A 26736-nucleotide genomic window follows, 5' to 3' on the forward strand; every position below is an offset into this window, starting at 1 on the left:
AGTGCTGGTCCCATAGCCACAAGATCCTTGGGCACTGGGACCAGCGCCTTTGCTGGGAGCTGGGACGTGCTTGAGCAGCCCTGAGTCTACTCTGAGTTACTCGTCGGCAGTGCTTGGTGCCCTTGAGGGCCACCTTCAGGGAGCTGGGACTGTTCTAGCACCTTCGATAGTTTCCTTCTGCACAAAAGGGTAAGAAAGAACAGGTTCTGAGTGTCCGAGTGCCACTGTCTGCTAAGAACCATCGCTGCCCCCAAAACAAGCCCTGGCGTGTCGCAGCAGCGCTGAGAGCACAGCCCGGTGCACGTTTCGGTATAGGGTGCTCTCCTTTAAACCGGGGGAGCCCAGAGGTGTAATTCTGGGGCTGCTTAGTACGGTACTTTCTGCACAGAAAAAAAAAAACAAATATAGCAAACCCCTAATGCCCAGAGTTTTGAAAAGCTAATTGGGAGGGAGCTAAACCCAGCCTTGTATGTAATAAAGGAGGGATATTTTGCCCTCCCCATCCTGCAAAGCCGTGCAATAAAAATGTAAATATCTGCCTTGAAGGCTTTCTCAATAAATCCTGTAATTTCCTTAAAATTCTTTCTATAATATCAAAATCCTAAACCACTTTGAGATGAGCTATTTTAGACTGTAATTGGGCTATTCATTCCCTATGCATACAGCGATCCTAATCTAATATGTAACAAGAACTTAAAAGCTAATCAATAATGGAACACGATTCTCTATCAGTAGAGCTGCCTGTTGACTCCTGCGAGAGGGATCTTCACAAGACAGCTCAGCTCTGATGACAGCCTTATATTTATTTTAAACATGAAGTTGAAATATCATCTTTCTCTGTATTGTCACTTCCAATTATTTTTGGAACAAAAACACCAGGGGGAAATGAGATCCTCATCCTGAAAAGCGCATTCATGTTTGATAAATAGCCACAGATTCTGGAGAATGTTTACTGAAATGTGGGCTTGAAATGCTTTCACGTGCATTTTACTAGAGCCATTGATTATCTATTGTAACATGTGTCCAGGTCACTTTACCAAGCTGCCTCTTTCCTGCGCCTTAGAGGTTAAGAAAGAAAAAGGGCTGATTACCCTGGTGCTGGGCTTCCATGTTTTCCCTGGGTAAAACTAAGGTAAAATTAGCATTGAGAGGGAATCAAAGTGAACCACCACTTATTGTCCTTCAGTGGAAGTCAAGAAGCCTTTTATACCCTCACGTACAAAAGACAAATTCCCACTTTTCATGTCTACGCAGTCGCTTGAGATGGAGAGGGTGGAGGGAAGGGGCTTAAGTGAGTACACAGATGTGCCTAAAACCATATCAATCACAGGCATGAGAAAATGCCGCCCTTTTAATAGGCAGACTGAACCAACGTGCACAGCTGGATTTTGAATTTTATGGGCTCTCTCAATAAAATGCAAGTGGAAGACATCTTGCATCATTCCCACAGGTCTGGCCGTTTGTGCACTGCACCGCTTCCCCTCTGAGCCACACTGGGGATGGAGATGCTGAAGCCCTATGGTTGCAGCCATGTACAACCCCCCTGCCGCTGTCTGGAGCCAATTAAGGTGTGTTTTGGAAATACATGGTGGGTTCCTGATGTCACGTACACTTCCACAAAGTCAGTGGATTTAATCTGGAATTACTCAGGGTATGAAGGATCAGGAGTCAGCTGGGAAAGCTCCTCTCTGGAGGGTCCTAAACGCCAGTGATTTCACGTGATTATTTATTGAGCTTTATAATAGTGCATATATCCTCATGCACACCCCTTCTCCTTCGAATTACCCTACAGCTTTCCAGTCCTTCATTACGTTGTAGAGGTTAAGGCTTTCCTAAGTAATCAAAACATCTAGGAAGGAAAGCTTGCTAAATGCTGAGCTAAGCTTAAACACTGACCCTATCTCTTAACTGTATCAGGAACTTTATGTACATCGTAAAATGTAATAATTACTATGGTAACTGCTCATTCATATTAGCTAAAGGTGTAAATAGAGTTGTGTAACGTAGCTGGTGCTAATGTTGGAAGCACAAGGGAGGTCTCCCCGTTGAAAGGATTAATTGCCACATGTGCCCTATAGGAAAATTTGCTTTTCTCCCCCTTAATAGGTATATTTAACATCTTTAAGGCAAGTCTCTCTCATTCTGCTCCCACTCTTGCTTTGCAAACCCTTTGGGTATAGAAGGCAATTAGACAGTTGCAAGGAGATGGCAGATCAAGCATGAGGCTGTGTTTACCTTGGTTTCACTCCTGGTTTTTATAGTGCAATAATTTGACCCTGTCCTTTTCTCAGGTGATGCCCCGTATTTCAGCTGGGCCACACAGAGGGAAGGAGAGTGAAAGTACGTGTTCCTCCTCTTCATGTGACTGGTGGTGGGTTGTTCCCAAGGTTGGGCTCTGTGTTGCCATTGATTCCTTGCCTGATTCTTTGTCACATCATTTTGCCACTATTTTGATCACTTCCGTAGTAAAATGAATAACTTTGTGTCAGATGCTCCGAGAGGTTTGAAGGAGAGAATGCCAATGGAATGACTGGGAATTTTATAAAGGCCAGTCTTGGACTGTGTCATGTGTATCTCCCTGTCTTCTTAGCCATGTAACCCTTAGGACACTGACACAATTAGAGTGCATGTGTATGTGTACATGCATAAAGGCACAGAGATACATTAATTGTCTCTTCTAGCTGTTCGTTTGTTGCAGGAAGGCTGTTTCGGCTGTTTAGGCTCGAGACTGATTGTCATTCTGGTGTTTTACAGGACTGAACGTAAGGCTCATGCCTTTTATACAGTTCTGATCATGGAAAAAAATCAGTGGTGGTTTCAGTGGCACGTCCTACTCCTGAGCAGGACTTGTGTCTCCTTGACGACCATTGCTGTGGTCAGCAGCCAAGTGTGTGTACAGAGAGCTAGTCACTTAAAAAGCTTCACCAGGTCTTTGGGAACCATTGAAAATACGGGCTCTTTATTTCCTGGCCATCACAGAGAAACTGAGGACTGGGACGTGTGCTGAGGTACTGAATGGGTAAGTTACGGTGGTCTTGGATTGTGTTAAGGCTTCAAAATGTTGGGGTGGGGATATACCTTCCTACTGGTAGAGAGTATCCCGTGGTGTGGGAGCATTCAAACGGTGGATCGCTGTGCTAAATCTGAACGGCAGCTCAGTTGTTCTTGCCTTCTTGTTGGAAAGAAAAGACATTTGTTTGATGGCAGCTATTTCTTTTACTGCATACTACAACTGGCAGCCATTAGCTGCTGGAAACCGCTGCGGCCCTAACCGGGTCGTGGAATCCCACCATGCCCAGAAGATGTATTTACCCCCACCTCCTAAATAAGACACTATGGGTCAAATTCCTTCCTTATGCAGTTGGTAAAGTCACACCCGACGCATCTAGCCCAAGAAGCAGAACGGATGTACTTAGATTGCAAAAGATAGCTCATGTCTTTTCACAAACACGCTCTCCATAAGCCTTTGGTATTTTCCCTTTGCCTAGCTGAATCTCAGTCTGCACCTTGAATAATACATGTAAGTTTTTGATTGACATTCCGTCTTAAGCATTTAGCTGTCGTGATGTCTCGTCAAGTCATCCTTTGATAAAAGCATTTTAGGTGCCACAAAATGTAATCACTTCACTGCAGCATTCTACAATGCAGATTCAAGTTTCTCAGCACATTTTTCAGCTAAGGATCTTGGCACTGTCAATAGATCTGTTCCATGGGCGGTTTTGGATGGATCTATTAATATTGCCTCTAAGAGTAATAAGTCCCACTCTTTTACAAAGTGAATCATCTGTCTCTCCTGTGGACAAGTGAAATTCTCCCTCATTGGACTTGTAAGTCCACAAGCTGGCAGGGTTTCCCGTTTTGTTAATAGTCTTCATACAGCAGTGAAGTCATTTCAAAAAATGTTCAGCCCAGTTTTGGGGCCAAGTAGTACGTCTTTTGGTTATTTGTTCTTCTAGACAGGCCATGTCACCATTAGTCATACTTCAGAATGACGGTTTACTTTCATTATTCACTGACTGCACTGCTTGCGATTCAGCGCTTTCCAACTCAGCAAGATTTTCCTGTGCTAATTCATCTGAATCATTTCTAGAAGAGTTTATATCAAAGGACACATTCTCAATGTTAATAGAGTGCAGGGGTTTTGAAGCAGCTTGTAATTCTGATTCTTTAAAAATGAGCTTTTTAGAGGTGTTTATGCTATGTATGTGAGCCCAGTATGTGTCAGTAGGGGTCTTAACGTGATTGATAGCCCTTTCCCTTTTTATTTACGTTCTGTTCGGGAGATCTAGCACACACTCACTCTGCGACCAGAACTGGGATAACTTGGCTCCAGACTGAGCATTGGGTCTACTGCAGCAAAACCAGCAGCTCCGGGGTGGTTTAGGACGTGGCTCTCAGACGTCACCGCTCCCAAGAGCCCCTAAACTTGGCCACCTGGTGGGCTTTCACCGTTGTCTCACCTGACCACTTACTTCAAATGAGGATGACTGAAATCTGGAAGGGCTCATTAACTGTGGATTTTTGATATGGCTCAAGTGATTTGTGTGATCTGACGTGGACCTATCTCCTCCTGTGTTTGTTTATTGGCAGCATACAGTGTACCCACACATTTATATGGTACACATCTGGCTCTACACACCTACGACTCAGGGAAGAGGCTTGATCTCCCCGGTTGCATTTCTGAATGGGTTTTTATTCACTTGAAGGCTCCTTGGTTTGGTTGCTATTTCTGAACTCCCCCCGCAAACATGAGTCTATGGTGTTTCATGTACTCTTACATTCCTGCGTTGCCAGCCTGCCCAGAGCTGCAGTGAATTGCGAAAGGAAAGAATTAGCAGAAAGAGTTAGTTAAACAGAAATGTAACCACCCACATCATCTGGTGTGTCCCACTTCACTGAAGCCATCTCAGAACCTAAGGAAACACAAAAAAAAACCCCAAAGGATGCTTTGTAATTCGGGGTGATATGACAAAATGAAGCTTTCTGAGTTCTCTGGGAAGAACCTAGAGGACCTGCCCCAAACTTGGAATTTTTGGGGTCAGGGTGCAGAGAAGGAGAATTTTGACAACTGGGAAACAAATATAATTTTGCTTTGGAACTAGAACAAGAGTTGTTCAAATGTTCACATGAAACAGAGATCCTGTTCTTTTTAAATTTTCCAACTAATGCCAATTACCAAAAGTGTGTTCAGACCGTGTATCTTCATGGTAGGCCCCAATGACCCATAGGATTGGTGTCTAGAACATCAACTTAACTCTAATAAAGCTCACTTTCTATAGAGCCAATGAAAAGAAATAGGGTGTTACATCTGGTCAATGCTAGTTATTTATAGACTTGAGTATAGACTGAAGACTGTATTCAGATCGCTTTGATCTCTTACCTTAAAAAAGCCAAACCCAAGTATCAGATTGGTTAGGGTGAATCAGATTCTCTGAAGTTGCCAAGTTTCCTCTCTTGGTGATCAACGGAGGGACTTGTGTATCTAGTCGGTACATGTGGAATGTTTTTTCTGAATACCTGGACAGGTTTTGTCTTGAATTGATTGCCTATTGATTTTAGGCGCCTGGAGGCTTATATGTGGTTGCAGAGTGGGAGGTCTCCCTGTTTTAAAAAGAGTAAACGTGGACCTCAGCTTTCACCCCTGCTGCCAAGCCTTAAGGACTTGGCATTCCCCTTTGACGATACTTGAAACTATGCCCATCTTCCCTCTTCCTTCCTTCCTTGCTTCCATCCTTCCTCTCCCACCCGAGGACACTCTTTTCGTTTTTCTGATCGCCAGTTGTCATGGCTGACATTTTTGAGCCCCGGGATTACTGATTGTGCTTGTTGCTGCCCGGATCCCTTCAAGCTCTCCAAACCAGTACAAAGCTCTGGGCTTTCAGCCAATTTACTCACAGGTTTATCATATGCTGACATTGTTTCTCTATAAATAGGTCTACCTTTACTGGCATTATTGATTCAACTGCCTCTCTTCTCACTAATACTCTTTTTAATGTATCCAACCTGCCTTCGTATTTCATCTAATGAAAGGCTGAAGTCAGGGGGGTAGAAGCCGAAGAGGTTAAACTGCAAGCGTAAAGGTCCTAGGCTTTAAAGTCAGTGTTTGCTATGGGAGATCCACAAGCTCATCAGTGGAGCAAATCTGCAAGTCCGAGCTCTCTTTTCCACCAGAAAAAGTAAGCCATCAGCCCAATTTCACATTTTATTCCTAATAATTTGAATTAAAATAAGCTTGTTTTGCAAAACCCTCCATCTGATCCGTTCATGGGTTAACAATGATAACACAGACTCTAATCTGCTCATCTGAGACTGTATGATTTTGAAAACGAGGAGCAAATTTTCCCTCCCAGATAGGAACATATCTCACATGCTGTTTGTCTTGGAGCTAATCCAAATTAACAGACCAAAGTTGTAGCTGTGTTGCTTGTAAATTAAACTCAGCTTTAATAGGTCATTTATGCATTTTCTATATATAGGTTGGTTTTTTTTTTTTTTTTTTTTTTTTTTTTTTTTTGTGACTGACTTACTGGGCAGTTTTGTATGCAGCGTAGCTCTCTGGTGCCGTGGGAGCAGAAGCGCTCAGCGGTGTGTCTCGGTGTCTGTGCGGGCTGCAGCACTTTCCTGCAGTGTGGTGGGACGGTGCTCTGCTCTGGGCTGGGGAGCCCTGCGCCCTCACCGGATTGCTGCAGGGGAGGGCTGGTGGGCAACTTGTGCAGCACGGCAGCCCCCAGGTCGTGCATCGTGCCTTGAAGATGGCAGCAAATTCATCGCAACCTTGCAGAAAACAAGTTATCCGCAGGTGGGTCCTTAGACATGGCAACAGCAGTTGAGAGCTGGAGAAGGCCACGCTGCAGAAGGGTGGTGAGCGCATAGGGGGGTGTAAGGACGGGGTGTCGGGGCTGTACTGGGCAGCGGAGAGAGAGAAAGCTGCAGAAGGACATCAGGGTAGGGGAAGTCCACTAGCTCATGGGACTAAAAGTCATTCAAGATGAGGTCAGCTGGGCAAACCTGACGGCAGCCCTGCCAAGGGCTCCAGGAGCCGTCAGAGGTGCTGGGGAAGCTCTGCTGGCCAACAGCAGCACGGGTCTGATGGGAGATCAGGTCTTGAGTGACTGCATCACCCTGAGGAGGTGCCTGGGAGCTTGCTGCTCGTCATCTCCCCACCACAGCTGTCTCCTCTGCCAGGTTGGTGGAGTAAAACCCCCTACTTTGTTTCCGAGTGTATGTTTGCGCTGCTGGACTCGGTGCTGGCATGGCTCGCAGAGGCCACGGTGGCCGAGGCCACAGGACCACCATCAGCCAGCCTTTCCGCTGCGAGGCTGGGTGCCCACGCTGTGCTGGAGGCACCTCGGAGCTGCCTTGGGCCCAATGTCCTCAATGGGGCAGGAGAGTGAAATTAAACATTCAGATCTGGCAAAGGAAGCTGCCAAGGCTGCCAGAGCAATAGGCGGTTCAGTCCCACACTCAAACCCAGCAACGTCCCCCACCCCAAACAGAGAGAACATTTCCCATTGTTAAAAGTTTATGCTATCTCTGACTTCAGACGTGTTACCATTAACTTGGGAATTAATCAGAGTTTTTCATTTGCTCCTTGTTCTGAACTATAATGAGCCCTTTAACAGTGTAAATAAAAAGATCTAAAGATTCAATAAACTATAATGTCACAAATGGCAATCATCTACCGTGCGAGGCCTCTGTGTTAAAAAGCATCACACAGCTGGAAACAAATGCTTCTGTATAACATTGTAAATAACCTCTAAGCCCACTACTAATTAAACTGAAGCTTCGCTTCTCCTGGGCATTGAATATACGAACCAATTAAGAAAATATAATTTCTTTTCCGAGAGACCTGCACTGTCCCCCTTAAAAAAAAGGGGGGGGGGGGGGAGAACAGAGAAAGAGCCAGTGACAAAGGAAGGGAAAGAAAGGAGAGGGGAAAAAGCGAAGAAGAAAGGAGTTTCACAGGAGAGACCACACTGATGCGCTGGGGTTACAATAATGAGACATTTCTGCTTTAAGCAAATTTTGCACCTGTAACCTGCAGAAATATAGCCATAGCACTTGAAAAATTACTTCAATGCTGCACAGTGCCATGAAAATTTATCTTTGAGATGATTTTATTGCATGGTTACCCTAGGCAATTAAATCAATAAATCTTAACTGTCAGAAAGGTTGGCCCACTGCCAGGAATAAATGAAATGCGCGGAATCAGTAAATAAAAGGTTTCTGACAACTCATTCTAGGAATTATTTAGCAGTTGGGCTTTCTGTTGTTGGTGGTGTTGGTGTTGCTTTTGTCTCCAGCATTTATTGACATTCTCCCTGAGAAATGATTATGCTAACATAAACAATGTAAACCAGAGATATAGATAGATGGGAGAGAAGAGTCAGGCTCTTCAGGGTAATAAATTACCCTCCTGGAATCGCGCGCCAACAGCAACTTTGGGGGGCCGATAGGGCTGGCGGAGGCGATGAGAGAGCTGGAGCCTGAGCCACGGGCTGGCAGCACGGCGGCGGCCCCGGCGCCAGACATCGGGAGTTTTGTGCGCTGGCCCACGGTGCTTCATTATTAAAATAGACGCGCTGTTTTCATTGATTGATTCAGGGATGACTGAGATTGAAATGCCTCCTTGAGACACGGAGGTGACATTTCCGTAGGCTTGGAGAGTCCAGCGCTCACGACAGGAGATGCCAGTTTTGACAGCGAAATCATAGTTACGCCTGTGTAAACCCTGAGTAGTCGGCGCAGCTGCGGTGTTTTTCATGCTGGTGTTACAAATACGAAGGCCTGAATCTGATTTCACTTACCCTGGGATTTGACATGTTAAGTCAGTGTGAAATAACCTGGATTTAGGCTCAGGCTCTGTGTGTCTCCAGACGACACCGTGATGAGGGCAGGTGACCTGATTAACAAGCTGATAGATTTTTTTTAGTCGGTGTGGTCATCTACTTTAACCTCCTGAATACCAACAGGCCACTAAACTTCACCTGGTGAATCCTGGTCCAAGCCTACCTTTACTGGCTGACTGAGCCCGTCCCTTCCGCAGGGCAGCGGCTGCCGGGATAACCTCAGACCCCGCAGGGGAAGCCATCCGCGTGTCCCCAACGGCACCGGTGACAAGGACACCACTGCCAAAGGAGGGAGCAACCTGCTGAACTGAGCAGCGGAGGAGGCCTCTCCTGCCTAAAGCAGAACTAATTAGACGGTCTGCAAGGCCAGTCCCTCGTCACCATCACGTTGGGGCAGCCTGGAGAATATGGGTCTGTCCTTGAATCAACACCAGCTCTGTGGAGCCAAGAAGGGATTTGTTTGAATAGTGTAGAAAAAGAGCTTGCTGCCAAAACGTCTGTATCCAGCCTCTGGACACCCAAAGCCACCTTCAGTCATAGGAGCCCTTAGGGAGAAACTCATCTCTCTGCCTGGAGCTGGCAGAGGCTCACCGACGCAGCGTGGTCCAAGCCGGAGACATCATGTCATCTTGGCTGTGGAACATTTCGTACGAAAGTATTTCCTTCATGATACCCTATGGTTCCTCAGTGCCAATGTCAGAGCTTCCCGGGCACATTGCTCCTCTGACACCTCCTTTCCCAGTCAGGATTTGGCAGCTTTTGTGGTCCCCCACAGCAAACCTGCTGCCTTTCGTTGCGGCTCCGTGGAGCCAGGCAGGCCGGGGCAGGACGACGCTCACGAGCAGCAGCTCAGGCTCAGGGCTTCAGCCGCGCTGGGCGGGCGGCTCGGGCACCAGGGATGCCCTGGACACCCGTCTGGAGGAGGCTCCTCTTGGCTAATCAGCTCCCAAACCGTAGAGGGCATTAGAGATCTGAGTGCTGCACTTCACTGAATGAGTCACATCCACTTCGAGGTACAGCTAAAGCCAACGAGCTTTTACACCGCTGATTGGCAAGCGGCTTCTCATTGCAGATAATTCCCTGCCAGCACATCCCGAACGCATAGGTGATTGCTCTTAAACTGATGGCTCGACGCACAATAACAGCCTTTTTATTTAGTTCCTGCTTGATAGGCAGAGAATGTAGAGTTGCCAAAAAAAAAAAAAAAAAAAAAAGAAAAAGAAAGAAAAAAAGACACCTAGAAAAAGAAGACAGCTGCAGAACTTGCTCTCTGTTACAGCACTGTGAGGCTGAAATTCCTTGGGATGGAGAGTTAGAGCAGGCCCCTGCTGCTGCCCGGAGCCTGGGATCAGCACTAAGGGGTACCGGGGCGCGCTGAGTTTTCCGGCAGCCGCTGCCGCAGGTGGGAATCGCCCTTCAAAGGCAGCGAACACTCGGGGGCTTCATTCCTACAGCAGAGCAGAGCTGGCGTGCTGCATGAGAGCAGCTGGCACTGAGGTGGCACCGGGGGGGGCAGGGCAGAGGGAAGCTGGCAGCCTGGCACCCAGGCGGCAAGGCTCAGCTCTCTTCTTAGAAAGCAGAAAGTGGAGCATTTTTCATGCGGCTTCAGCACATCCAACCACACACATTCCTCACAGTGCCCCCCCGCCGAAAGGGTGAACCCTGTCTGCCTGGAGCCGGCTGAAAAACGGGGAGCGAATGGTGGTGGTAGTGGTGGCTGTTGCTTTTCTTTTTTAACTTTTTCACTCAAATTTTCCTGTGAACTCTTGAGCAAATCTTCATGCAATCCTACACATAGCGGCAGCCGCGTGTTCAGGCAGCCGCACAGCAGCAGCTGCAAATCACCGCTGCGCCCGGCAGAACACGCCAGGTGCCGCGCACAAACCCACGGGGGACAAACATAACCATGAAGCACCTGAGAACAGCTCCAACGGTGGTTGCACAGGTGAATTACACAGAACTCGAAGGAAAAATGATCCTAAAGGTTATTGCCCAAATTTGTCAAATTTTTCTGGCCTAGGAAGGCCAATGTTGTCAGGTAGTATCTTTTCTTCTGCAGTCCAGTTCCTGAGGTCTTAACCTACTAACTCACCCCTTGTGTTGAGCTGTTTCATGTGCTCATAGGTCTGCAGGTTCCCAAAAGAGAGGAGAACCCGTCTCATTTTCACAAGGCCAGTCTACATACATGCCTAAAAATATCAACAGGGACTTTTCTGTAGCTCATATGACCACAAACTTCTGTTTAACGTTAACTTCACATGTGGTTTGTGTGCTGAACACATTTACATTAGCTATAATAAAGTCCTTCCAACCGCATGGACACAGTATGGGGGCAAAACAACCCTGAAACTCCCTGTGCACATGTGCCTTTTTCAATCAAAGGGATAAAAGGATATCTAAATTCACTTTGAAACGCAGCTGGTAAGTGAAATTCCTCTCTATTACGTGGAGCTGATACTGCATTGCTTTCCTTTTGGACCATGGAGAAGGGGCTGGAGAGAGTTTCAGCCTTTTGGTGAAAGGATTTAGGCTACGCTTCCCGCTCCTTAGCTCTTCAGGTCACGGGAAGCTCCGGCCAGACTTTTCAGATATAAATAAGGCTTCACAACCCCTGTGTCTTTCGTGCTGGCAACCACACATCCCGTGGTGTAGAGCAGCTTGTCGTGGGCCAAATTCATTCCTGAGGGAGCCGTGCATTTAAATCGTCTTAGCTGGCCAAGGAATTGTAGCGCTTCGGTCTCTCTTGAGCCTTGCGTAGCTCTTACCAACATCCTACTCCACCGCCTCAGCCCCACACAGCCAGGGAGGGAGGGAAGATGTCTCCTTGGCTGGGGAAAGGGCACACAGTACCTTGCCTGAGGTTGTTGTGTAATTGTGTATGAAAATCAGCATCCCATCTTCTATGACCCCCCTCATTGCCATGTCTGGAGGAGACGCTTCTCCCTCTGGTGAGCAGGCCGGCATCTTTTGCTACTGTGGGAATCCCATGTACTGGCTATATGAATAATTATCCCTGGTTTTTTTTTTTTTTTTTTCTTCCCCAGAGTGCTTTTTTTTTCTGAGTTGTGCAGTCGCACTAACAGCGCCGTGCAGCACAGGTTTATGTGGAGCCATTCATCATTCATAGCTGGGATCACACAACACTTCACAGCCGATTACAAGGTTACGCATGCAGGGAATGACATGAGCTGCCTATGTGAAGTACAGCTTCAAGCTGGTTCCTGGGCACACCCAGAGGATGCCAAGGACTCGGGGAATGAATGGCACACGCAGCATCAGACCTGCCCTCCCTCTCACTGACCCAAAAGATGTCTCTCTCTCTCTCTGAGATAGTCAGAGGGAATGTTTTCAGACTCCTTGAAAGCAAAATGGGCACGTGCGATGGAGAAAGTGAGCTCCAAACACCCCATTCCAGATTTTCTTCTGAAGTGGCATATTGCTAAGAAGGACTGGGGCTGTAGCACCCACTTCACAGGTACCCAGTCACACAAGTGGGCTGAGGGACACTTTTCCAGTGTCCAGTGATCAGAGTGGTGCAGAGAAGCAGGTGGGTATCAGCTACCGGACCTTTGTTTTAAGCAGGACATCACGGTAAATACTCGGCCTCAAATCCAGCCTAACACCCACCGCTATGCCTCCCAGGGCGTCCTTCTGCAATGCCATCCCTAGTCCGTGCTCACCGCCCCCTCCCTGACACTGGCTGGGCTCAGACACCCCCGCCAGCCGCCTCCCGGCCGTGCCTCCCCCCGGCACCTCCAGAGCACGCGGTTCTCCAGACGAAGACGAAAAGGTTTCCAGCAGGACTGTAAAAGCGTGAGGGGCCGTACGGCAAACCACAGCCACGGCTGCTTCTGCTTGGAGCCAGCGGCCCGAGATGGACTTTGTGTCGGGAGCATCGCCGTTCGTCCCTCCCCGGCGGGCAGCTCGACCTCGCTCGCTCCGGGCTCAGCAGCGCCGAGCCGCCCCATCGCAGGCTGCTTAGCGTCTCTTGGGAGCTTTCTACATCTCTTTCGAGCCTGTATTCTTGGCACCGGCTCTTCGAGCTCTTCCTGCAACGATGATATAAAAGCTGGCATTTCTCGTTTTGTCATCCCGGGAAGGCCCCGGGGAGGAACGCGGCCCCGCGCAGAGGGTCGGCACGCTGAATCGCACCACTTCAGTCACGCTGGAGCCTTGGGCCGCTTGTCAGCAAGCGACCGAAAGAATCCTGCCTTTGAAGCCTGGCTCCTTCCCTCTTTAGGTTGGGTTTGGGACAGACGGGATTTAGGCTGCTGTCTTGCAGCTGAGGCCCCTCAGGGATGAGGAAAACACACTATTGATCCTGTTACCTCACAGCTGGTATCAGCACTACATTATTTTCTAACATCAAGTCATTTTAAGTCTCCGCAATGACACAAACACATTGATTAAAAATTAAAACCAATGACAGCTCTCCCACAAACAGTACTTACTGTACCATACTTATTGTATCCTGAGAGGGGAACGAGAAAATAGCAGAAGACAGAATAATTTATAGTGATAAAATGGGTTACATTTTCATAAAAATTTTATTTTACTTTTTTTTTTTTAAATAATTCAATGCACTGGCAGTATAATTAATCCCTCTATGAGAGACACAAATGTACCAGTTCAACCAATATTATTTATACAGAGACATTGTGTTTAAAAACAACAAAAGTACATTTAAAATGTTTGTACATAAAGTATTACTGTTATTTCTTTTTTTTTCTGAAGAGGGAACAAATGTAAACAAAATGCGTAATTGTGCAACACGTTGGAAATACAAAGCAAAACAGGCAAGATACAATTTTATACATATAAAGCAAAAGAAATCAAACTTTTATAACTATACAACATTTCAGTAATTGCTTGACATTTTAACAGTTACCTTGGTCTGTACAAAACATCTTAACTTATACTTAAAACTTTACAAGAATAACATGCTTGTTCAGAACAAAGACACCTTGTGGAATTGCAGTGATTACTGATATGATATTTGCACACATGAGAAAAAAAAAAGGCTACTTCAACAGTAAATAAAAAGTAAAAGCGTAAGGTAAGGGGCCATTTAGTAAATCGTAATCTAATTCCAATAGCTAATTAAGTTGCACTGCAATGCAGAAATTAAATCTGACTTTTGCTGGAAGACCTTATGGTCATAATGTTGCTCTATTTCCAGGAACCAGAAGAAAGCATATATAAATTTTCCTGATATTTTGGTTAATTATACATGCGCGTGTGCACACACACACACAAAAGAAAAAAAAAAAAAAGGAAAAAGTAGTATTTGCCACAACAGCCAGAAACGGTGGGCAAGAGAACAAACATACTAGACTACGGCCAGCATGGCTAGGTTAACAAACCGAGACAACGAGAAAGAGCAAACGTCCACTGAGTTTGCCAGGATTACTTTTCCTGAACCTTATTTGTATTTTGCTTTTTTTTTTTTTCAGAAGACAGGAAGCAACTTGAATTGAATTGAGCCATTTTTAAAATACTGGAAGTGCTACAGCCAAAGACAAAACACAAACCGAAGGAGAGCTCAAAACCAAAGCAAAAAATAACCAGATCTTTTGACTTGTTTTCATATTCTGTGACAATACGTCTTAGGCCTTTTGAATGTGGGTTTTAAAAAAACAGCATTTAAGATTCAGTAGAAGATATGCAATCCAGAGATGTCAAAAATACAGACAGGAATAAATTATACAATATTTTATGGAATTACAAGGACTGTCAGCTTGGATAAAATGTACATAATTTTTAAGTGTGCTCAAATGATACGTATGGCTAAAATTAAACTCCTGATTGCATCAACCTAACATATTCGGTGCCTGATTCTGCAATCCGTGTGCTGAGCACTAATTTACACAGTTGCTCCTGTGGACTTCAGTGGAGCAACCTGCTGATGAGGATGCTCAGGGGAAGAAGGGCAGAATTGGGCTTGGATAAATATTTGCCATGACTTTTAAATGTACAAAACCCATTTGGCTTAGAAAAACCACTTTAGCCTGCTGCAATGTCTTTGAACTAAAGTAACAGATTCCATTTCTAGACTGACGCTTTTGAATTTATTTGCCATTTTTCTACGCAAGCTAATGCTGATGCCAGTAAATATTTAAACTCGGAGGTAATGAAATTGCAACAAGCCTTTTAGTTAAAACCAAAACATAGGCGAGCCTAGATGGCAGGCAGAAATTACCCTCCGACTCTTTCAGCAGGGATAACCTGGTGCTGAATCAGAATAGTTCAATATACACTCCGCTTCAGCATGTATTTATAAAGTTGCATTAGGGCACACAGCACAGCATGAAAAGGGAGAGGACTAGTTTTTCAGCTGGTGTAAATCAGCACTGACGTCTACGGAGCTACTTAGAGGCACATCAGCTGAAGCTTTGGCCCACAGTCATCAGAAACGTAGAACCATCAGTCACTCCATATGTAAAACTCAGCGGTGGAAGTGCAGAGTGAAAGTGTAATCGACATCAGATAAAAAGCTGCTCTGTTAGTCTAGTTCCCGATAACGCTCTTCCAGACTGTGTGGTCTAAAGCAGTTTTACGATGTGCTCTATACTGCATAGCTTTGCAAAGTACAACATTTCCTTACAGGCAAGGATTATGGTACATTAATAATTTCATTGGTATGATCAGTAAAAAAGGAATGATGATAAAAGCTTTGGGAGTTTGTCTGCATAGAGATATATTGGCAAAAATTAGTCTGGGGTTAAAGGGTTCGCTCCCCAGTGTGTGCATATTGGGTTAACTCCACTGAAATCAGTACTCCTACACCAGTTTACACCAGCTGAGGAACTCGTACTCTACCTCTGCCATAAATAAAGCATGTGCGTTGCTAGCCACTGTTCAGTTCACTCATAAATTCAAGGGTAAAGGCCTCCTGCCAGTGGGTCAAAGATTCTTCATGTCCGTAACTCCATGTTATTTGTCACTGAAGTCAACGCTGGTTTCCCTGAGCAAGGGCTGAGTTCAACATACGGTCTGGTCGAAGAGCAAGTCTGCTTGCAGTTATTCCAGAACTAGTCCAGAGACCTTGAACTAATTTCAGCGGGGTGGATGCTCAGCCTGGACAAAAATGGGTGTAATTCCATTGAATTAATTGGGTTAACGCAACTATAGTTCTGGCCTAATAAACTTAACTCTGGCAACGCTATGCCATTTTTGTTAACCAGCTTCTCCTTTGATAAACAGTGCTCAGCAAGCTCCATAAGTCTTGAGCGATTGCCATATGACAGCAGAATTTGGTCCCGCAAGCCGAGACAAGTCACTTTACATTTGCTTAGCTCAAAGTTTGGTCCATTGTAGTTACTGTTGTCCATTAAAACAACAAAATTCACTTCAGAATCTCACTTTACTTCTAATTCAGGGAAGGAAATAACTGAGTAGAAATTAAGGCTATCTCTACTTGATGGGTTTTCAATGGAATTACAACGGGGTCACACAACTGGGAGTAAACTTATATCCAGCACAGAGAGCTTAGAGGACTTGCATAAAGGAGAACTAAGTTAAAATCAAAGAAGAAAACAAGTCTCAAACAGCTGCGTCATCCACTCACATGGCTTTTACCACTGGCATCAGCAGGACTCAGCTGGAGTCCTGTACGCGCGAGTGGTCCAGTGGACACTACAATTTAAATTGCAATTCTGCATATGGTGAATATTGCCTTAGTCTTATGACGTTACTGCATGCACCGCTTCTCTCAACTCGTTTAGTGTTTCCAGACGCAGTGCAAGTAAAAGCGAGCGCTCGAATCCAAGTCCCATCTGCAGCCGCAGAGGACCAAGACCTAAGAGCAACGCAGAGCCACGGCTCTGTTGCACCCAGGTGGTGGGGCTGGGGTCACTCAGTCCTCTTGGGGACAGCACTGGTCCCCCACCACGTCCCCTGCACACCAGTACGGTGGCCAGGGCTACGTGGGGCTTCAGACTGTGCAGACCTGTAGTAGTCCAACACCCTGAGCAGGCTGAGGGCTCAGGGAGCTCTGTGCGGCTCCACAGCCCGTGGTAGGCAAAGTCAGGGCTTTTCTGTGGCCCCTCATAAAGCACTGAGTACACACATCGCTACTTGAGCTGGCTGCTGGGTCCCTGGGCTTGGTCCTTGCTGGAGTTGTCAGGGAAAAATGGTTTAACTCTATGGCAACCTCAGAGCAGTGACAAGCACTAGCTCTTTGTGACATGCGGTGGCACCCTGAGGTGGATTAAGGAATTGGATGGGATGGTGCCATATTCGGATTTTGTAGGTGATATAGGTAGGTGTAGGTGTTACTTTGCAGGACACATCAACAGTAATGAATCCCCTTTCCCAAGAAGCGCACACAGGTTAAACTCACAATGCCAGACCACACCAACTTGCCCCAGTTTCTTTAAACCACCCTTCACATCTTTACCATTGCCGAATATGATTACAGCGTCAATGAGCTGCCTGAGTTGGTGTGGTACCCTGCGGTTCTGGGCACAGCTTATCTTCGTAATATTTCCGTTGAAGTGCCTCCTGATGAGGCCAGGTTTGATTCTCATCTGACACCAGTTTTATGCAGTAACTCATCTGCCCCTGAATTTGCTCTCATTTCTGTCTGCAGAGCCGTGGGATCCCCCTGGCTGTACGCAAGATCTGAACTCAATCTCTTCTGACTTCAACAGCTACCACCATGGGTTTAAACTGGCGCGTGATGGTTGGAATCACTGATCTTGGAAGACAAAAGAAATAGACAAAACATCTTTGAAACAGAATGGCTAAAGTAAAGCTAGTGAGTCCACCCGAAAGGCAGGTCTGACAAGAATACGGCAGGGAAGAGGGCTACTCTGTAAGTCAGGCAGGAATGTTCTGCATTCAGTCGCAGGGAGGTCTTGATAATGAAGGAGAGCCTCACCGAGTTTTAGCCTATACATACAGGCTACAAAATATCAAGGGGTATATCTAAAATATGTCACTATATCTAGGGAGAGATCTCTCTCTCTCTCTCTCTCTCTCTCTCATTAGACAATACAGAATGCTCATATGCATTGCTCTGTATAGTGGTCTGGTTATACCACGGAAGTCCAGGAGGAGTATTAGAAATGGAGGAATTGAGCCCTCCCAACATTAAAGACGACTTTTTTTATCTGCATTTATAAAATAGTATGTATAGTAAAGCTGGAAGATGTCATAAGGACAGTGGACTGGTTTCTCACCTTCACCCCCCTTGCCTCACGCCCAGTGCGCTCTGGTGGGGCCGGGGAGATGCTGCGAGAGGCAAAGGCCCTTTGCAATGACACCTCGGTCTGTGGGTCTGCCCAAACGTAGGACATTTCTACACTTGGTCGAAAAGGACAAATTAATTTTCTTTGGTGACTTAGGAAATATTTTGCCTTTCTTAAAATTTCAAGACACTGCTCTATTGCAAATGAGTTAACCTTCTGAAAAACAAAATGTTGACAGCACATTTGGTTTTGACACTGACTTCAGGGACCACAGGACCGAGATGACAGAGTTGTTGCTACCTTCTGTCATACCTTCATTGCCTGCAAGGAGACAACAGATGCAAATAGGACTATACACAAACTACAGAGGAACACTTTAATAGCTTTGCTACCACTCAGCAGCAGCACGAGTGTTTTCTCTTTACAGCTGTCGCATCATTTTTCCTGTGCTATGAAGTCCTGAGCAAGGACTATCTGTTGCAAATCCGCATCCAAATGCAAACGTATGTGCGCACATACACACACACACACACGTGCTTGGCTTCAATACCGTGTGTAATGGAGTTTCTCCTGAACTCAAAGCAAAGTAGTATACCAACACCTAAGTCAGAAACCTAACCAGCCCCATTTTTGCTATCTTTTACGTTGCACTCACAAAACTAATCATTGGATTTAGACAGCATTACATACTGATAAAAATACAATGAAAACATTTCATCCAAAGTATCTAAAAACTTGTGAGCAAATCTAAACTGTTATAATGGAAGAACATCATCAAATCTGTGAAATTAATAAAGCACAGAAATTAAAGTCCAGATTCAGTTTCTCAGATTCTGCTTCTTTAGGAGGGATAACGATCTCGATCTTTATTCTTAAAAAACCCCACACTGTTATCAACAGACCTGTCCCTACCTTTTACAGGAGGTAATTTGTAAATGAGACAATATAATCACAGAGAGACTATTTAAATGATTAAAAGTCCAAAGACCATGTAAGAAAAAGTAAAGCTACAAGCTATATGAAGCAAGCTGTGAAAGTTGCCACCAACACTATCAACAAAAAGGCTGTAAGCTAAATCAGAATAACTAAAAAAATAAAGATAAGACAAAATGAAACAAACAAACAAAAAAAGCACAACTACTGGGCCAAACCCGGCTATCCAAACTCAGCGTGAACCGTTTACACCGTTACTTTGCTAAGTGTGGGAAGAGCGATACGTCCTTTGAAAGGAACCAAAGGAACGTAGCTGAGATCAGTGACCAATGGGACACGGTCTAAGAGATGATGGCCCATATGGGACACATCATCTCAGGCTTTCCCTTTGATCCCTGCTCTTGAGGACCCAACACACGTCGCATGGTGAGAGAGACTGCATTCAGCAGGATATTCTGCCTGCACGTTGTCAAATACTTCACTTAAGAGCTGCTGCTGCTCTTGACATGGAGGTTAAGCGCTATGTAAATGCCTCGCTTGAGCACTTAGGATTTTGCTCCCTTGGATTTTGTACTGATGGAGCTCCCAAATGCTTGCATTTAGCCCTTTACTGGCACGCTCCCTTCACTGCTGAACTATTGATATTGCTCCAAACCTCCTGAAGCATGGGACACAAATGACAGTCTTGTCAGCGGTGGCAATTTTTTATGAAGCTTGGTGTCCTTCTTAAATCCCAGCTGCAGAAATCAAGAGATTACATCACCGTCCCAGTTTATCACTATTAAAAACAAATGTGTCATTTCTGGCCCTTGGCACGCTTGAAAAATGCCTGAAAATGTGTCATGAAATCAGTCTCAAAGCTCAGTATCCAGAAGGCAATACAGGAACCAAAAAAGTTTATTTAAAAAAAACCAAACCAACAACCCATGATTTGAAGCCAATCTTGTAATTTTTGGTGCTTGGTTCATGAGTTTGAATGCCTGAAGTGGGCAGCGTTAAGAGCAGCCATAGCAAATGTCCAAGCAAACACATGCTGCTTCTCCCTGGATTGAAACAAACAAACAATCTCATTTGATTAACTCTGCTGGAAGTAATATTTTAAAGGGTAAAATGATTCCACAAAGATGACATGTTGGCATTTGAAATGAGATGAATATAGTGCCTGTAAAAGTGCAATAATCCTTAATAACTAACCCAAAAGAAGCATCATCCCCTGGGATAAGACGGTAATTCACTCTCCATATTTAATTTGTTTCTAAGCCGCTTTCGAAACAAGACTGCTAAATAGTAAGTTGGCTTGTGATCCTAGACTTGACTGCTGGACTTACTCTAATCATGCCATTGATTCAGCATACATTTCAAACTAAGTCACAGGATACAAAATCAGGTGGGCTAATTCCTTAAGCTGTTTAAGCAAAAGATGGTGAACACAGGGTAAATTTAGAGATAGGAGCCTGTTTACTGCAAGCACCAGGGGAAAGATAACACATTGTCTTCACCGAGTGACTGCAGCTAACTCTTTGAACAGCCTTGTGACTGAAGACTGCATTTCAAGACATCTCTATCCTTCATAAATGCATGGAAGTCTAGGATTTCAGTCTGCGCTAAAGGAACAAGTGACGACAACGCACTTAGTTAGGCTAAATAGTTACTGAATCTCATTGGTGAGATCTTGCAAGAAGAACGGAAAACTCTGGCTTATGACAAAACCACCCCGACACTACTTCATCTAAGTACTCACCCCGTTCAAAAAAGTAAAATACAATACTTCAAGTGTTTTGTTTTCTTTCTCTTTAAAAAAAACCCAGCAACCACCTTTCATCTACATTTCTGAATAGTTCTCACCGTCGCGGTTTTATTCATTAGCTACTGGGGTCAGAATCAGCGTGACAAATGCTGTCAGATTCACGTCTCAGCCATGTTACCGAAACCCTCAGAGAACAGATAAGGCTGTATCGACCACTTCAGGAACAGGAATGTGCAGATAATACAGGATGTGCATGTTCTGCAAACATCCTTTGCGGACAGCCCTAAACTGGATGATTTCTCCAACGATGCACCTTGGCTAAATTTACAATATAGTCTTGTGGAACAAACTATTAGGAATTATTGATTTTAAGAAAAGGTAGGACTACAGGGAGCTAACATACAACAGCTACAGTAATGTTTGTCTTAAATGTGCGTTGGGCAGAGTCCTTAAACTGCTCTTATTGCAAATATCCAAGGCCTGCTCTAAAAATCATAACAGTCTGAACCTATTAAATGCAAATTTGTCCTATTTATCTGGTCACAACCCAGTGAGTGGAATCCAATAACTCACCAGATTAAAGGATATACAGGATTATATAGCAGAAGGTAATTGCAATTAACTAATATCTGGATGGCATTTAATACACATTGTATTATTTCAATGAGATGAGACAGAATAATATTTACATTGCTATGAGCATTTTCTGTTTATAGAAATGGAATTTACAGCTCAGTAAGGTATGCAGGCGTTATATCAAGAATGAGATGAGACCATTTAAAGTCTTGTGAATTATTGATATAAATTCATTTTGTTTTGTTTCATGCACCAGCGCTTCCTACAGTGGCACCAGAAGAGCAGTGCAGTTTACAGCAGGGGAAAAAAAGAAGAGGAAAGAGCAAATGTGAAATGGTGTAATTTATTCACAATTGCTTTGAAATTCTATCTGAAATGTCTCATTATTATTCACGCATTAGAGGAATGGTCCAAAACATGACAGCATGGGTAAACAGATGCAGAGTTTGGAAAATAGGTAATCTGACTGAAGTATTTGTGGCCATTATTAAACAAATGTTATATTGCTTTTGGGTAAATCTGGTGATTTTATTTAATTTGACATTGTTTTCAAGATAGCAAGATAATACTGTTCGTTTCTAATGCTCTGAAATGAACAAAACAGGTGAAAATTGATGCCACATGGAATTATGATGTTTCAACAGTAGCTGGTTAGTTAAACTTCTAGAGAGTTTCAAGAAGAATCTCCATACACTTATTAATGGATTTTTACATACAATATCAATGCTTAGAGTTGCAGCGGTCCTGCTAAAATCTGCTTTCACTGAGTCACTATGCAAGGAGACATTGGTCTATGAAGAAAAATCTTGGATGAGTATTTGTTTGAGACTAAACAGTAAAACTGAAAGAAAATTCACAGATTTAGTACAGGAATGGTAGATAAGACTATGAAAGCTAATATTTTGAAATTGCCTAAAAACTGCAATAAATTCTGCTGCCTACTGAAATTATTAAGCCTACAATAAACAGGAAGAATGGAATATCAAAACCTCATTGCATAGTGTGTCGTCGTTCTTTAATGAGGCATTCCTTCAACCTTTTACCTCTTAACACCTTTGGTGATCTTACATTATGTACCTGTAAGATATTCAATGTTCTCTTTTAGAGACTAAGCCTATAGGAAGTATGAAATCTTAGGAATGTACTGTGTCAGGTAATGATGCCAGAATTAAGCGTCGAAAAGCTTGGTTCAGGTTCAGAACGTGATTTTGAATGAATAGCTATAACTTCTACTAATTTATTTCTGAAGGGACTTCTCATATATACCCTCAAATATTTAAGACGCTTTGTACTATTTCTCAGGAATCCATATCTTCTCAAAGTGCTTTTTTGTTTTCACGTGAAGGCAGCATGGACTTAAAACAATACTGCAGGGAATGTACCGTTCCATAAAGCACATAAGGATGGCAGGATCCAGGAGACACAAGGCATAGAAAATTGTTGAAAATGATTAGATGGTACAACACATACTGCTCTTGAGTCTTAAGTTCCATTTACGGTGACTTCTACTTCCAATAGATAGGATATTAAAAAAGGCAATAAAAATGAAGTTACATGAATAAACTTCCAGAAATGAGTGGAGTTCCACCAGTGATCGTCTCTGCGCTGGTAGAGGTAGAAGAATGGGGATGTAATGAACAGGGCAGCAGTCACTACAACAAATGAGCCTCAATGCGGAGCCAGTGGAGTCCTTGGCGAACGTAACGAACCAGATTGGTCATACTGCTGTGTTGTGTTAAGGGTCCCATCACTGAGTCCAGGTCTACAAAGAATTCTGCAATACACAAGAAACAGAAGTCATTGTTTCAGGCAATGGTACAAAAATACACGTATTACCGTGATTTCCCACTTAGTAGTAGCAGTGCAATTACTGAGCTCTCAAGACGGTGTGCACATGAGCACATGAGGGATAGGAAAGAATTTAAACAAAGGCAACAATATATTTAAACAGTCCAAATTAGATTAGTCGTGCTGGAAGTCAACCACAACATGGTATGAATGGTTGCCAATAATCTTCCTTTAGCTCTGATGATCTGCACTTCCATTTTTTTCGAGCCTAGGTTTGCTGACTGCATGGTTTAAACAGCTGGCAACGAACTGTGGCGCTTCCTTTTCTATGTTGTACCCTCTCCTGGGCACGAAGAGCTAGTCTGGATCTTGCAGATGACCTTGCTTGCTCTGTTCCCCACCCTCCAATTTCTGTTACTGCCATTGCAGCAGCTCTGGCCCTCTGCTCATCCTGCGCCAGCTGCAGACCCGGAGGACGTGTGTGGGGTGGGAGGGGAGAAGGAAGAAGAGAGAGGGAACGCAGCAGGAAAAGAGCATCTAGCAGATGAGGGGAAAGAAAAGATGGGTAAGGCCACTCAGATCCGGTGGTGGGAAGGGTTAACAGGACGTCACTGAACAGAGAGCCATAGTTAGGAAGCAACACACCAGTTTACTTTGTGGCATGTGTTAGATGCTCCCTGGGTGAAAGACTAATCCTGTTAGGGCCAACAGACCTTTCCTAATTGCTTTCAATGGAGAACTGGATTGTGTCCTCTATTCTCCCACAGCTTGTCTTTTTGCTCACTGGGGCACAGGCGTTCCCACACATACAACACTTACACTATATTTAGGTGAGTGGGAGCCCGCTCGCAGTTAAAGCCCCTCAGAGCTCAGATAACAACCCACAATCACAGTAACTGGTGGCTGAGCCCTTACATTCTCACCCTATCTAAAACCCGGTGCGCTGCACTCAGCCAGCTAATGCTCTATCGGCTGCAGTTCGGGAGAGCAGATGATGGGTACAAAATCATTATCAGTACTTTCTTCAGCAAGTAAGTGCTGCTTTGAGGTCTTCTATCCAAGTATTGACAGCCTGACCCTGGTCAGCTTGGGAGCTCCGGCAGTATCACAGCACAAAGTGATTTGGCTGGAGGCAAGCATAATGAAAGCTTAGGGCTATCACCAGTTAAGATGCTGCAGCCAGCAGTTACTTTTAATCTTCCTTCCTCTGTCTTTTATTCCCCCCTTCCAGTGTAAAATCAATACATTTGGAAGCCAAATAATGCACTGTCTTGCTTGCATTCTAGAGATCTCATTCTAGGCTCAGAGAAATAATAATTGCTTTAAACACTGAGAATTCACCTTAAAGCCTAATTTCAGTTTAACGTTTCTTGAAAAAGCTATAAGCACCGAAGCCACTTATTAAATTTATATGTGAAAGAACAGGCCTTTGTCACTACAGAGTTGATAGTTTTCGACTGTAGAGTTGAAAGTGCTGCTATCTTTGGGAGCTTAAAAAAATTATCTGATTTTGTAAAGTCAGCTGAGAGTTTGATGTTATAAATGGTGAACAACTCTCTGGGTGATCCAAAACAAACCAGCTCACAGGTTGGCTTCGGGAAGTCTGCAGTTTAGCCTGGCCTGCTACATACGCAGTTTGTGACAAACTCCATCTATGCTCCCACACACTCTGCACTCTACCGACCAGGGGAAGTTCAACCAGAGGTACACGGCAGCAAGTTCCCGCTTTCCTTTTTCAAACCAGAGCAGCTTGGCGGGTCACAGTTCTGCTGTTCTCCCTCTCGCTATGCCTTTTTATTTTAATGGCACATCTTTTGTCAGGCTGACAAGAAAGGCTTCTGTCTCCTGCTCTGAGCCAGCTGGACATGAGTCAAGTCCAAACTGGGAGCGTGCAGGCACACTCAGAGGAGCACAAAACCTAAGCTGACAGCCGTGGGCAAGGGGAGCCTACACAGCTCCAAGATGTGGAAGAAATCTCTTGTGTCTGCATGGGCATGACCTAAGAAACATCTATGACAGCAGTAAGACTCAGAGGTAAAGGCGATTAGACATTACAATGATAGGGCCACATTTTTATAGCCATTTCTATTAGCTCATCAGGGACATGTTCTTGGGCAGACACACCCTGTGATTCAGATGACAACAGAAACAATGAGAGCTGACCACAAAAAAAAAAAAAAAAGAAAATAATGACCGGATCTGTTTTTCTTTAAAAATAAAACTCGTGTTTATCTTAAATGTGGGTTTCTTTGTGCATTTGTGTTTGTTTGTTTGTTTGATGAGACCATTCTTATTTCAAGGAGGGGGTGTAAATCTCATTTTTTGTGATGAACTGACTGTCTGAACCCCTGATTGAGAGGCCAAGACACCTGGCCTTCACCTGGGACTCAAGGCAGAGTCTGGGCTTCGCACCTACCCTGCTCGTGTCATGGGGCACTTCTGAACTCGCAGTCCACACGGCCGTGTACCAGAGCTTGGGCACTGCAACGGCCCGTCCAGTGGGCAAAGGTGGATTAGAGACAGCTACGGGGAAAGGGATGAGTCCTGTCCCAGCCAGCACAATATAGGTGTTTTGAATTATTTGAGAGGTGCAGATGACATCTACTAAAATAACCGCAGCTAGGTTTCATGAAACACTCTAACATTTCTCTCGTCAAAGTGTCTTAAATATATCCTTCTGTAAATGGAATCCATCATGTGACATAATGAAGACCTGCAGAGTATCACAGCAGTTCTTATATACTTTTTTGTCACACCATGAATTTTTCAAATTGCAGTTCAGTTGTGTTTAAGCACGCGGCTTTAAATCAAGTGTTTAATTAGAAATGAGGTATCTTTCCAGACAAAATGTAAAGACAGACACGCTATAGCACGTATGAAACTCTGATCTCTCTCGAATGGTTTATAATACTTAAATGAAATTTGAAGTAACACAAACTTTCCATTGCCTGTAACATGGCTGCAGTTTGTGAAACAAGATAGGAAAGAAGAGGGCACAACCCTAGATGTCTTGCTCATGTGAGAATCCCTTATTCATGCATCCAGTCCCACTAAAGTCAAAGGGACTGCTCATCTGAATAAAGATTATTCCTATACGGCTTTGCAGAATTGGGCTTATTTGATCGTAAATCAAAACGAGAACAAAGAAGTATGCAGGGGGGGGGAATGCAGAAAGAGAGTCAGCAGGTTTTTTCTCATCCAGCTCTAGGACTGATAACAGCAGTGGCTGGGTACATTTTCTGTCTGCTGGCTGAATGCCTGAGCTATTTTGATTCAATACCAAGTAGAACGTTTAACAACTCCACAACACACAGGGCTAATTACAAGATTATCGCCATCTCTTTCTCCTATCAGAGCATCCTTCTGCATTCCCACTGTAACATTCTGCAGTACATTTGACAGGGAATCACTTTCACATTTTGTGAAAATGGATGCAGCTATGGAAAAAATCCAAAATGACTGCACTGCTACTAAATTAACCAATGCGAACAAAGACAAGAAGCAGTGGGGAGGACTGGACAGAACTTCTATTATTGTTCCTCATCCAGGGATAGATCATTACGACCTACCATTCAGACATAAAACTCTATAAATCTCAAGCTTAGTTTCTCTAAATCAGTGGAAATTTGCCACTGACATTAATGGGAGTAAG

At 44.4% G+C, this 26736-nt stretch overlaps 1 protein-coding gene across 1 annotated transcript in view; it reads right to left on the reverse strand.

The window, feature by feature from the left end:
* Positions 1 to 22896: 22896 nt before the first annotated feature.
* The window catches only part of AFF2 (ALF transcription elongation factor 2), a gene marked incomplete at its 5' end in the record, with an annotated part of 339688 nt that continues 335848 nt past the window's right edge, over positions 22897 to 26736 (reverse strand). The window contains one exon of the mRNA XM_082488379.1: positions 22897 to 23070. Coding sequence (XP_082344505.1) covers positions 22949 to 23070 — 122 coding nt within the window. The 3' untranslated portion in view covers positions 22897 to 22948. The remainder of the gene's footprint in view (positions 23071 to 26736) is intronic.

Source organism: Vanellus vanellus, assembly GCF_965231255.1.
Source record: "Vanellus vanellus genome assembly, chromosome: 10".
Classification (NCBI taxonomy): Eukaryota; Metazoa; Chordata; class Aves; order Charadriiformes; family Charadriidae; genus Vanellus; species Vanellus vanellus.